Source organism: Lineus longissimus, chromosome 3 (genome assembly GCF_910592395.1).
Source record: "Lineus longissimus chromosome 3, tnLinLong1.2, whole genome shotgun sequence".
NCBI lineage: Eukaryota > Metazoa > Nemertea > Pilidiophora > Heteronemertea > Lineidae > Lineus > Lineus longissimus.
This window is the reverse complement of record NC_088310.1, coordinates 25,846,350-25,859,089: the sequence shown is the minus strand read 5'-3', so window position 1 is coordinate 25,859,089 and position 12,740 is coordinate 25,846,350. Positions and strand designations below refer to the sequence as shown.

The 12,740-nt window shown below is 41.2% G+C and overlaps 3 protein-coding genes across 4 annotated transcripts; 1 reads left to right on the top strand and 2 right to left on the bottom strand.

The window, feature by feature from the left end:
• Positions 1-25: 25 nt before the first annotated feature.
• On the bottom strand, positions 26-1,921 carry LOC135484393 (testis-expressed protein 30-like). Its single transcript, XM_064765799.1, has 4 exons — positions 1,861-1,921; positions 1,409-1,636; positions 1,084-1,129; positions 26-703 (listed from the first exon to the last, which is right to left on the bottom strand). Exons 1-4 carry the CDS (start codon positions 1,873-1,875, stop codon positions 207-209), a joined length of 786 nt encoding a protein of 261 aa, XP_064621869.1. The 5' UTR covers positions 1,876-1,921; the 3' UTR covers positions 26-206.
• A 240-nt stretch (positions 1,922-2,161) lies between these two features.
• Positions 2,162-6,399, top strand: LOC135484391 (G patch domain-containing protein 2-like). Its single transcript, XM_064765793.1, has 6 exons — positions 2,162-2,302; positions 2,483-3,236; positions 3,487-3,557; positions 3,784-3,992; positions 4,332-4,506; positions 4,747-6,399. Exons 2-6 carry the CDS (start codon positions 2,485-2,487, stop codon positions 4,926-4,928), a joined length of 1,389 nt encoding a protein of 462 aa, XP_064621863.1. The 5' UTR covers positions 2,162-2,302; positions 2,483-2,484; the 3' UTR covers positions 4,929-6,399.
• A 1,658-nt stretch (positions 6,400-8,057) lies between these two features.
• On the bottom strand, positions 8,058-12,691 carry LOC135485198 (E3 ubiquitin-protein ligase RNF8-like). Of its 2 annotated transcripts, none has more exons than XM_064767009.1 (7): positions 12,596-12,691; positions 11,832-11,954; positions 10,826-11,551; positions 10,222-10,638; positions 9,785-9,989; positions 8,751-9,224; positions 8,058-8,543 (listed from the first exon to the last, which is right to left on the bottom strand). In XM_064767009.1, exons 1-7 carry the CDS (start codon positions 12,689-12,691, stop codon positions 8,503-8,505), a joined length of 2,082 nt encoding a protein of 693 aa, XP_064623079.1. In that variant the 3' UTR covers positions 8,058-8,502. The 2 variants fall into 2 exon arrangements, with proteins under 2 accessions (XP_064623079.1, XP_064623080.1); XM_064767010.1 differs by having other exon boundaries at positions 9,180-9,224.
• Between the last annotated feature and the right edge of the window lie 49 nt (positions 12,692-12,740).

The following is a 12,740-nucleotide window of genomic DNA, read 5'->3' as shown; positions in this document are numbered from 1 at the left end:
TTTCTGGAGATAATGCTGGAAGACATTTCAAGATTGAACAAATACATTATTGATTAACTAATTTTGAACCTTGTGAATGAAGGCTGTTGGCAGTGTTTGATAGGGTTTTGGTCCAAGTCCAAGATTTGATGACCAAGTCATTGTGGTGCTGTAGCCAAGTACATCACAATGGTATCCTGGACACCAAACGTGTTAGAAAACTCGAATCATCTTTTTCTTTTCCTCTGTACTTTCCTGTCTGCAAGAGAATCAAATTTCCTTTTCTGTTTGCCAGGCAAAACCTCGACTGAAATTTTAAGTTTGCCTTTGGTAATTCCATTATCCACTGACACGCTGTTTTCTGGTTTTGCCCCTGTGATCTTCTTACACCAAGCTGACATTGTCTCGTTCACTAAAGTCACTGATGACATATCGTTTTTTCTCTTTTTCAAAGAGTGACCTGCTCCATCAACCCAAAATATCTCCAATTTATCATTGTCTCTGCTGATGTCTTTGATTCTGGTTTGTGACATCATGTCATCTAGCGAACCACTTATTAATAAGGCTGGGCAGCCTAGATCCCTTAGTGGTTGTTCTCGGTCTTTGCTGACATCATTCTGTGATTTCTGTAGAGGATACGCCAAGCAGATGACTCCTTGAATGAATGTGTCCCCAATTGTTTCATTTGCTGTTATCACTGCAGCACGGGATCCCATGGAGCGACCTGTAAATGTAAATTTGTTTGAAAATTGCAAGTATTTTTACAAGTGGTGTGTAAAATCAGACAGGTAACCTTTTATGTGACCTGCCACTGGTCTGCAGCTGGTTGTGACAACTGACAGCTAATCTACCCTTCCGCCATAGGTGGTTGTGACAATATGGACTGAGTTATCCAACCATAAGTCCATAGGTGATTGTTGTGCTATCAGACAGCTAATCTGACAGACGTCTACAGATGGTTGTGACAAGTCTAAGTTAACCTACCAAGAGACCACATGCGGTTGTGACATCAGACATCTGTCCACAGGTTATTTGTGACAACAGACCCAGTCTACCAACCATTAGTCTATTGGAAAAGGTGGTTGTAAAAAAGACTGATCTTACCTGCCAAAAAGCAGCTAGTAAGTGGATATGCTTTTCTAAACCATTCCTGTAAAGAAACCAGACAATTATTGTTCAACCAAATGCATATAATGGCAAGAACCTTTTTGGACCAATGTGGGTGTTCCCATTGTGTTCTCTGGACAATCGCTTCAAGCTCCTCTTCCTATAGACTAATGGTTGGTAGGTCTCTAATGTTGTCACACTCACCAGTGGATTAATGCTAATAGAGGTTGGAGTTCTAGAGGTAGAAATTCGAATACCGAATGAGCAGAGCCGAGAAAGCCTTGACAAGATGTCTAGTTGTGGAGCAGATATTTCTACATACCAAGACAGCCTTGAAGACTTTGACCCGGTATCTGATATTCAATCCTTTACAAGTGAACCTCAGCACCAGGAATCCCTTATCAGCAAGATGATCTGCCAGAATGTCGAGGTTAGCTGAATTGGCGTCTCCTCCAGCTCCATGAGTTAGAATGATACCAGTTACCGGGTTTGAAACAGTTGTGACATATCCCTGGATTTCTTTCTTTTCATATGGGATGGATACAGGTTGCTGAAAAAAGAATTCAAATTTTAATCAACAAAAATTATGACCCTTGTCACATTGTGCTGTGTCTCCTCCACTGAGTCAGGACTTGATTGTGACTAAGTCAGGACTTGGTTGTGACTATGTCTCCACTATGAACTAGAGAACTGTCAATAGTAAATAGGACCAGGTGTAAAATCGAAATAAGTCATTGACATTGTAGAGCCAGGCTTAATATTCATTCAACCTACTGTTTTACAGGTCATTGTTAAAGACTAAAGAGACAGGCAAAATATAAAATTTCTAAAATTGCCACCCTACGATACTGACATCTAGCGGCCAAAAGTGACACTCCTGTTATATTTTACAAAACGTGTTTCTTGCTAATTTAGACAAAGTTGACAACTATGATTCATCGCACAATAAAATTTATTATTTTAGTCGCAAGCTTCATCGTTTTCAAGCAATAATTTGCAAGTTAGTTGCATTTATCTGTAGTCGAAAATCTGCTCGTCAGGTAAATTCGACACGTGATCCCACACAAACAAAATGGTGGACTTGCTGCACGATTTTGTCAGATTTTCATGAAATTCTCAAAATATCACCCCAAATTCAACATGATTTTCCAATCATTAGAACTTTCTGAACATTGATGTAATACAGGATGAAATCCTGTGTTGTCTGGAAAATTTGGTAAACATAAGATCAGTCATTATTTCACTTTCAGGGTTGAAATACAAAAAAAGTCAATCAATAACTCAATAAAACTCAATAACTGTATAAGTTATATTAACTGCAAAAAAATGTTTTTCTGCGGTTGATATGCATAAGTGGGAGTGGGAGAAAGCTATTGAATTTCTTCTTTTTCTTCAGGCATGGAAGGTACCATTGTGAATGATTTCAAGAAATTGCGTGTTTTTACACCTTTTGATTTTATCAAAATGGACGAGCTTGTACATGACTTGAGTACAGCGTTGGAAGAAAGCTCGAAACAACAAAAGACTAAGAGCAGTGAAAGTGTGTGCGCGGCTTACATGAACTCCCGTAAAATGCAGAAGAAGAAACGTGGAAAGAAAAGACGTTCCCTGCAGAGCGCTGTTTTGGAGTATGGCATGATTAGCGAAGCTTCAGAGAGCAGTTTAGATGAAGCGCTCAAAGATTACTTAGAGAATGTTGTTGCTCATCAGAGTGATTCAGATGAATTCACTCGAACGCATCGAATGACAGCTCTACAGGATTCAGAGACTGCCAATATGATGGCCATGGTTGAATCTGATTCCGTGACCGAGAACTTCTCGCCTTTGCGCCCACATAGGAGGAGACGGCGCTTCAAACGGATGGCTGTTGACCCAAAGCCATCTGGGTCTGTTGAAATGGAACTACCAGAGGCATTCAAGTCTATGAGACGTCAACGGAAGTCAAAGACAGGAGAAATGAGCCAGTTGTGTAACTTGACCAATGAGAATAATACCAATAGTGAGGTGGACTCAGTTGAAAAGATGGAGGATGATTCTTTGGAGGAGACTGTAGCTCGTTGCCCTGTTGGCAAAAGAAAACGAACAATGAAGCTCTGTGGAAATAGCTTTGATAATGACCAAGAGAATGCCTGTGCTGCCATGTGCTCGCCGTAAGTTGTTCTTTTGTTGTCCTTGTCCGTTCTGTAATCTCCTTTTTGGTTGGCCTCTGAAGTCTACTCTTGAGTTGAAAGTGAACAACATGTTGGGCTGATACTTTGTCTTTTAGAAATGGTCTCATACTTTACCTCATTACTGCCAAATTAATTGCCCGATGCCACATTGACTGTGTTTTATTTACAATGTAAGTTCCGTGTTCCAGTAGCACGGATGTGATGGTTGGTGTAAATTTCTTTTTTTCAGGAGCAGTAGTTCATTGAGTAGCAGTGAAAGTGATGCTGGTATCTTTACCAACGATGAGGTGGGACGGGAAGGTAGGCATAGATGAAACTGTTTGTGTTTATTTGGTTAGGTCTGATCTAAGTTCTAGTGAACTAATTTGGCAGTGTCCGCCATAGAAGTTTTTATCTTTGACACTTAATGCATGCAAATATTAACAAGTATTAACAGGCAATAAGAACTTCAAAATAGAATTGTCCTCTATTACATGTACTGTTCTGTAATTCCTCGCCAATGAATGCATAAATCTTGGTCTTGCAGCCGATGATGAGCAAAGTGATTTCTTCCTGGAAAGTGGTCCAGCGTGTGGTATCCCGGGTATCATCCCCTGGTGGGAACAGAGTGACACTAATACTCAGGATGAACCAATGGACCCCAACTTTGATCGAATCCTGTCAGGTTCATTTGAACACATGAGTAAATCATCACAAAGAAACTTCAAAGCAAGGCTGAGTAGATTTATGGATATGGTTAGTAACGCCTCAGTTATTCTGTGCTAAATACTGATTCATGAAGTTAATTTTTGGGCTCTTTATACCTCATTTGACAGATGGAGGCTTTCCATGCATTTCTGTTTGGATGGAGCCAATGCCAGTACTGATTCGGGAAAGTTAGTAATCTAGTCCTGTAAAGTCTCTGTAATTTTTCCTCAGGTTTGACCAAGCTGCTTCATCTCTATCTATCGTACTCCACCAGGTTGGCTCAACTGTCAGCTGTCCTTGGGAGTGCCCCAGGTGGCATACAGTACACATTCCAACCAACTCCAGCTTGGTCTTTTTCTATTAGAAGTCTATATCTTTTTGTTCCAGCGTGGGCGAGAGATTCGCTGTGGGAGACGTCGACTGACTGGGAAGACTCCAGGTTATACTGTGTCTCGTTACATCCAGGAGCAGGAACAATGGAAGGATGCGAGCAAGAAACATGCATCTTCGTGTCATTCTGCAGAGTATAAACGTCTCCGAAAAACACCACCATATGCTGAAGGTGAGAGAGTATTTGATGATAGCTTGTTTGTTTCTGCTGAATCTTGTAGCATGGTCAACTACTTGTGCCACGCCTACAAGTGCCGTCACAAAGTGTTCTAATCTGATGCGAGTACAATATCGCAGTTTAATCTTCAAAATCATATCCTCTGCTATAACATGGGCCTAGCCAAGCTAAAATCTTAGATGAATGCTTGGGGAAGAGTGGCATGATTAACCGAACAGACTTCTCCTCTTTCAGGCTTTGTTGGTGACGGAGCGGATCCCATTCCAGATTCGAACATTGGAAATAAGATGCTGCAGAACATGGGATGGAACCCTGGTAATGGATTAGGTCCAGACAGCAGCGGCATCAAGGTACCAATCATGGCTTACCAGAGACCAAAGCGACAGGGTTTAGGATGCAATGGTTCAAATTCCTGAAAGACACTGTTCATTGGTTGGTTACAACTAACACCTGTTACCTGCCTGGTGCTCCTAATTAAGTCATCACTGAGAAAATGTTGCAAAGCCATTTTAGAATAGGTCAGGATTGTTATGACCTTGTCTCCACTTCATGGCAATTTTTGGCCATTTTACTGCCGTAGTCAATCTATGAATGTAGATGTGATCGAGTTAGTTGTAAATGGCTTAATAGGGTGCTTTACAATCAGTCCAAGAAGCTCTGCAGAAAACTTTCTGTTGACAATTCAGTGGAGGGTGATAGCTTATGCTAACATTCTGAGAGAGAGCCTAATGTAACACTACACCCTCATGGGGTCTGCATGTATGATTTCTGTGAAATAGTGACAGTCTTGAAGTGGGTGTATTGAACATTCATGTTGTGCAATGTTTATTTTCATCAAGCCTCAGAAGGTAGCACGGTTCCCATTTAAACACAAAATAACTGTGTCAACGCTAGTCAAAGGGCGTTTGAACGAAAGGCCTATATTATGTGTAATAGGCCTGTGTGAAACAGGCGATGCAAAACTGGCTAAATACCATCTACATAGTATTTAATTTGTTCACAATATCGTTCATGCAATAACTAACACTTTTCACAATCACATATGCTGGTTATCCTGTATGAAGAAACCCCTTTAAGGTTTGAATGGGGACTGTGAATAGGTTAAAAGAAGTAAACGTGAAAGTTAAAATTCTCAAAATTTGTTATAGATGTTTTTCAGTTAACAACACTGAGTGATATTTGTTTGAAATTGGCACGTCTTTGGTATCCACCTTTTTACCATCTCCCCAAAAACACAGATTTTAGGAACGTTTTATCCTTCATATTCTGTCAGGAAAGATTTTGAGATATACATTCGTTGTACATGTACATATATACTTTTATGATGGTATCCATTGGTTCTGAAAATGTGGCATTAAATTCTGTTTTTCTATAAAATAATTTCCTAAACAGGTGGATTTTGAATGTCCTAATAACTTTGTATAACTATGTAGCACAACCAGTGGTGAAATCCTGAGCAAGTTTAAGAAAAGAATTGTTCTTGCAAGTACCGTCACCAGTCACTTGATGCCACGATAAAGGTTTCCTGACCTTCGGAATAGAGGTCATGCAATTACGTCATTAGGATGGCTATATAGGACATCACACAAAGTTAGCCAAGTGGGTGAGTGATGTAAATTTGACATCCAAAAGGTGTCCTTGCTGTAGTGATGTCATCTGCATGGCTTCTATAAGACAGGTTTTTCTGTAGAACTTATTCAGTGTTGTCAAGAGAAAATAACGTTATTTCCTCTTGGTGTTGTTGAGTATGTCATACTCAAGATTTTTGATTATGGATAAAGCTGATTGCACTGTCTTATACACTGTACATAGATATTCTGGTATTGCGTAATCATGTACATGTAACTACACGTTCGTTATCGTAGCAACTAAGAGCGATTGATAATAAAATGGTTCTAGTGAATGATATAAGTCTTTGTCATGTTTTGTCTCTATTCTCCTCATGAGAGTGGCTGCTACCACTATTACTCGTCACTTCAACCTTTGACGGTTCATGCCTTGCACCTGAAGACCCAGTCATCTTGGGATGTTGGTACTGGCAGTGGCATTGTCTTATCTTTGACTGAAGCTGACAGTGTCTTGGTACTCGATGATACATTGCCTTATCTGGGACTGTAGCTGGCATCGCTTAATTGGTACTGTAGCTGATAGTGTCTTATTTAAAACTGGGTCTGACAGTGTCTTAGCTGGAACTGGAGGTGACATTGTCTTATCTGCAACTGGAGGTGACATTGTCTTATCTTCGATTGGAGCTAATCTAGTACTGTGGGTGACATTGTCTCATCTGGAACTGTAAGTGACAGTGTCTTATCTTGGACTCAAGCCTACATGTGACTGATGACAGGACGGTTTTCTCACCCTGTAGAACAAATGTGATGGATGATATAACATACATTACTTCTGAACTTCTGTGGGGGGATTGTTTCCTGGTAGACCCAGACATCAGGCAATGGTAGAAGACGTAATGTATGACTGGACCTCGCGATCTTACTGAGTCTTTCTAGGGAGCTACCAGACATGTCACAACTGGAAATTCCTTGGAAAGTCTTCACCTGGTAGACAAAGACATTTGACTACGCTGAAGGATGTGAAATATGACGACTTCTCTGTGGGGATGTCTTGTTGGTTCTTGCCAGGAAGACCCAGACATCTCTCTCACAACTGGACTTCCTAAGGAAGGCCTCATCCAGAAGACATGGACCCTAGCAATGACTTTATGAAATCATCACCAGGTTAGAGACACTCGACTCAGATGTGAGACTGAGGGGACTGGACTTAACGGTGGGGATGTCTTGTTGGTTCTTGCCAGGAAGACCCAGACATCTCTCTCACAACTGGACTTCATAAGGAAGGCCTCATCCAGAAGACAAGGACCCTAGCATTGACTTTATGAAGTCATCACCAGGTTAGAGACACTCGACTCAGATGTGAGACTGAGGGACTGGACTTAACTGTGGGGATATCTTGTTGGTTCTTGCCAGGAAGACCCGGACATCTCTCTCACAACTGGACTTCCTAAGGAAGGCCTCATCCAGAAGACAAGGACCCTAGCAATGACTTTATGAAGTCATCACCAGGTTAGAGACACTCAACTCAGATGTGAGACTGAGGGGACTGGACTTAACTGTGGGGATGTCTTGTTGGCTAATAGCTTGACCCAGACATCAGACTATATGTATTATATAGGATATGATGAGGATATGATGCACAGCCTTTCTTTGGGGGTATTCTTGCCAGAGATCAAGACACAAGAATGGAGTACATCTAGCAATGTGAAGCCCATCAAATTTAGTCTCTTGAGGGGAGGGGGTTCTACAGAGTCTCACCATTTCATTTTTGGCTTCTCTTTTGTTACGCTTCCTTAGTAAGAACGAACTACTACTTGTCAACAGGTAGCTTCAGTACTGTCTCTGGCCAGAATGTTTCCAAAGGTGGTAACTGCACCCACTGATTTTCACAGGACACCAGCAAGTGGTTAGCAGCAAGGGAAACCAATTTCTGTAGCCAGAAACATCCCAACAAAGAAGGAAAACAAAAACATATAATTAGTGTAAAATATATATTTGAATTCCATGTACATACATCAATGTACAATTGACTCATATTTCAGGTTTGGCAAGTTCAAACACAAATCAAGAAACCATGAAAATATTCCATCATATGATCTCGGCAATTAATCATATCCATGCAATTGGCAATGGACCAAGATGACTACATGTACCTTCAACAAATCAAACACACTTTTTCCTACTCTTATCAGTAAACTGCTACCATTCACATGTTAATCCCAGCAACAAGGACTGTTGTAACACTGAAGCCAAAATTCTGGACATTCCGCTAACTTTTTATCAGAGACAATCCTAAAAGTTGACATAGATGACCTCCAGGAAATGAGAAATGGATATGGAGAAAAGTTGACATTGGCCAAGTAACAATTTGAGTTCCGACAGTCCACTCCATCCAAAATGACCGACAACGTCACATACTTTGCTAATAGTCTGGACAACCTCGATACCAGTGACCTCTTCTTCCTGAAAGACAGAAAACTCAGTCAGACTATCATTAAATGGAAATGTGGGTTCTTGGGGAATCTGATGAAAATTACTTCAGGCAATCATCCTGTATGTTTTTTTAGCAAGTGGTGATAAGTGGTAAAATTTTGGCACCACAGGGGATATTTAGAAAAATATACCCCGAGCCTCGCTCAAAGTGAACTAGTTTTTAAAAGAATTCCGTACCACAACTGTTACAAGTTCCACCCCCATAGTAGACATCAGGATCTCCCTCAACTGAAGACTCGCTGTCACTGTACCGCGACCGACTGTTATAGTAGTCCTCCTCCTCCTCTGATTCAAACGGATTGTCCTCATCATTATCAGATCCTGCTAAAGAACCTCCGTCATAGTCAGATATTGAGATTGGGTCTCTAACTGACCCATCCACCACAACCTCGAATTCTGCATCAGGAATATCGTCTAAATCAACCACAACCCCGAATTCTGCATCAGGAATATCGTCTAAATCAATCACTTCAGGTACAGCGGTTGAGCTGGGGGTAGTAAGGGGAATGGCTACTTGTTGTGTGCGAGCTCTGGTAGTCATAGCCTCTCTTGATGTTGTGGCAACAGAGGTATTTGATGTCGTGCTTGGACCAGCTGATGCATCACCTTTTGCAGTCTTTTTCCTGAGACTCTTCTTCGGTTGTGTTTGACCTGTAAGACAAATGCCCAGATTTGAAGCTACATGAACCAGACTGTGACCAGGATAGAAAGTTTAAGAGGTTGATTTAAGCTAGCTCTTATTCACTTGGCCAACTACAACTCTCATTGACATACAGGCATCGTGCGAGCATAGTTAGGATACCAGTAGGGCAACCAAATAGGATACTTCCCATCAAGTTAGTAATGGTTGCCTTTATGGTACAGCTAACAGAGAGTATGCTGTATTCTTTAGTAAGTTGTGAATATAATGTTATTGCTAACCCTTAGACACTGGGCAGTGAGGAAACCCATACAAGCATGTAAAGCAACAGATGACAAAGTGTTTGGCAAGACAGCATCACAATTAACATTTTCTAATATATAAGTTGTATATATAGTGAATTAATTCCAGGACTATAAAACTACATTCAGGAGGCATGTAAGAATTTCAATACCACTCCCACTAGTCCCAGAAATGAATAGATTCAAGCCTTCTCACCTTGCTAACCTCAAATCCCAGTATTCTAAGGGTTAGCACCATTAAATACATAAAAATCATCATCATCTTTTACTTTTACGAAAGTTTATTTCTTCTTCCCGATGTTGCTTCAAATCCTCACTCAGATGTTCAAGCATGGTATCGATGTACGAATCCAACACAATGGAACTGATATGAGATGTGATTTTGATGCGGCAGAGAGGACATTCCTTCTTCTTCTTCATCCATTGTTCAATGCAGAATGAACAGAAGGAGTGCGTGCAATTCAAAGATGTGGCCTGAAATTGAAGAAAGCACTGAGAATTTGAAAATGGAAGCATTATCTGCTAACAACTGATGCAAGTAAGTTAGACTCAAGATTAGAGGCAACGATCACATGCAGAGATATTTTACATTTTCTTTCCAACAGTAAATGCAGTGAACAAGACCATTTTATCAGTTGAGATGGACCAACCAGTTATGCGATGCATCTATACATCGTGTCACTAAAGTATTACATGTACAATTTACCTGAATAAACAACTCATTGCATATGCTACACTGCAACTCTGTCTCCATGAGATCAGCAAAGTTAGACAGCACATCATCTTTCACCCGTAAAGCATTCTCCTTCTCCTTCAAGTTCTCTGCCTTTGTCTCACTCAACTGACACTCTAACATCTTCTGCTCAAGTTCCTTTTTCTGAATCACTTTGTCTAGTTTCTGTTTTTGTTGCAGTAATTCCTCATGTAAGTTCTTGTCTTTTTCCTCCAACTTTCTCTCCATCTCGTTTTGGAGATCCCGCTCGATCTTTCTCCTTGCTTCCATTAACTCGTCTTTCTCACGAGTTAATCGTTCTTTCATTTGGTCCTCCTTTTTCTTTAGTTCTTCCTCAAGTTTCCGTTTCATATCCTCTTCGAGTTGTAACTTTTCTTCTTCAAGTCGCGCCTGAAAATAGTCAATAATATAGAAAGAGAAAAATTTCCAAGTATTCAAACATCTCTTCCACTACAGGCAAGTATCAAAGGGCAACCCTGAACATCCTCCATTGTTCGACAAGTACATGTACAGCTATCTTGTGAGAAGTACCACGAATAACGAAGCATCGGTTCGTCCCTCTCCATCAATGACTTACCCGACTGAGCTGTAATTCCTCCTTGAGTTTCTCTTCCTTCTCCACTATTTCTCTCCTGGCCTTTGCCTCTGCCACCTCCTTCTCCTGAAGCTTTTGCTGCATCTCAGCCAACTGCTGCTCGGCCAGGAGTACTCTTTCCTGTGCACATTTCTCCCTTTCCCGCACTTCTTCCAAGTCTGCTAATCGTTTCTCTTGCTCTTTTAACCTATTCTGTGCCTCTAGTTCCAGGTCAGCCAACCGTTGCATATCTGCCACCTTCTTTTCGGCTTCAGCTAGTCTTTCTTTGGCAGCTTGTCGTTCCTCTTCTAGGCTTGCCTCCTGTGATAAGCGATCCTGCTCGGCCTTCTTTTGTATCTCAAGAAGCTTGCGCTCACCTTCTTCGATTCTTGCCTTTGCCAACAGTTCCTGTGCTGCAAGTTTCTCTCGCAGGAGTTTAGATGGCGATGTACAAGCACTTTCAGTTTTAGCTTTTTTATCAGGAGAATTTTCTTCACCTGGGTTTGAATGTTTTCGCTTTTTGATATTACTGTTAGCATCTGTAGAACCACTGGAGTCTCTCCTTGCATGGTTTGTCAAGTTTAGGTACTTTTTATGAAATCGATACACAAACTCAGCAGGAGTATTTTCATCGGTTTTAACCCCGAATTGCACAATGTCACAATCATTTAGGACATGTTCCTTGAAGGGAACTAACCTCTCTCCATTCACAGTTACACCATTCAGACTCTGAAAAAACAAAGAAAGTTCGCAGCTAGATCTTATTCGATTCAAATATGTCATGTGGTCAAGATGATGTATCAAAACTGTTCCTATTCCAATATGATTGGAATTTCAAGGACATCTCTGTTGGAGGACAAGAATTGGGATGCAGATAAGGAGTTTGATGACTTCTGCTCTTGCGAAATAAGTGCATTATTTATGTTTTTACACTTGAAAGATTTCATCTGCCAACAACATTTTTCAACTTCTCAGTTCTAATGTTTCCAAGCACGGGGACAGCCATTACCTTGTTATCTGTGACGACCCATTCATCATCTGGTCTCTTCCGCAGTACAGCATGATTACGGGATATTACACAGTTTTTGGTGACCAACTTCAGATCAGAATGCACTGATCTACCAACCGTCAGCTGAAATGGACAAGGACATCATATGTCACGGTCGCAGAATAGACGAATTCGAAGAACGTCATTGAAACAAATCAAATGCGCACACTCAGATTCAGAACACGTCAGAAGGCCTAAGCTGACTTCAGAAAATGCCTAGAGTAGACCAGACATGGCGATCCTTGGTTCAAGGTGAAATGCATGACTGCGACTGGTCAGCGCGCAGTGCCAAAAAACAAACTTCTTCAAATTTGTCAATGCCTAGCAAGCATGCCAGGCCAGGCAATGGTAATGGAGAGGCTAGAGACAGAATTCCAATTCCATTCATCCACCACGGCACCAGCACCACCCGACACTGCATAGTCACAGTGCATGAATTCAGTCGCTGTCAGTGTCTCCGTGACCAGGTCACATTGGATATACACACACATATACAGCATGAAAGAACACAATGTCATTGTACAGTGCTTCAGTCATGTCTGCGTGTGCAACTGCAACGTCAGTGCGTGTATAACATCATGTGTAATAATGTACCAGGCCGGGGTTGACGTTTGTGCGTACGAATGAAGATGCCTCTTTGAAGGCTATTGCAAGAAAATTCGCGATTGCAAAAGTCATATCATCAGTTGTCACAAATGCACAAAATAATCAGGAAACGTGCTCACGTTATTTCGATCATCTAAAGATACGAATTTGTCTAAATCTTCCGAATCACTCGCACGGAGTTTTGCGAGTCCGCAAACTTTTTCTGCCGCCATCATTTCGATTTCTACCTCGACTGCAGGGTGGGGAAACCCCTGCAGACGAGGT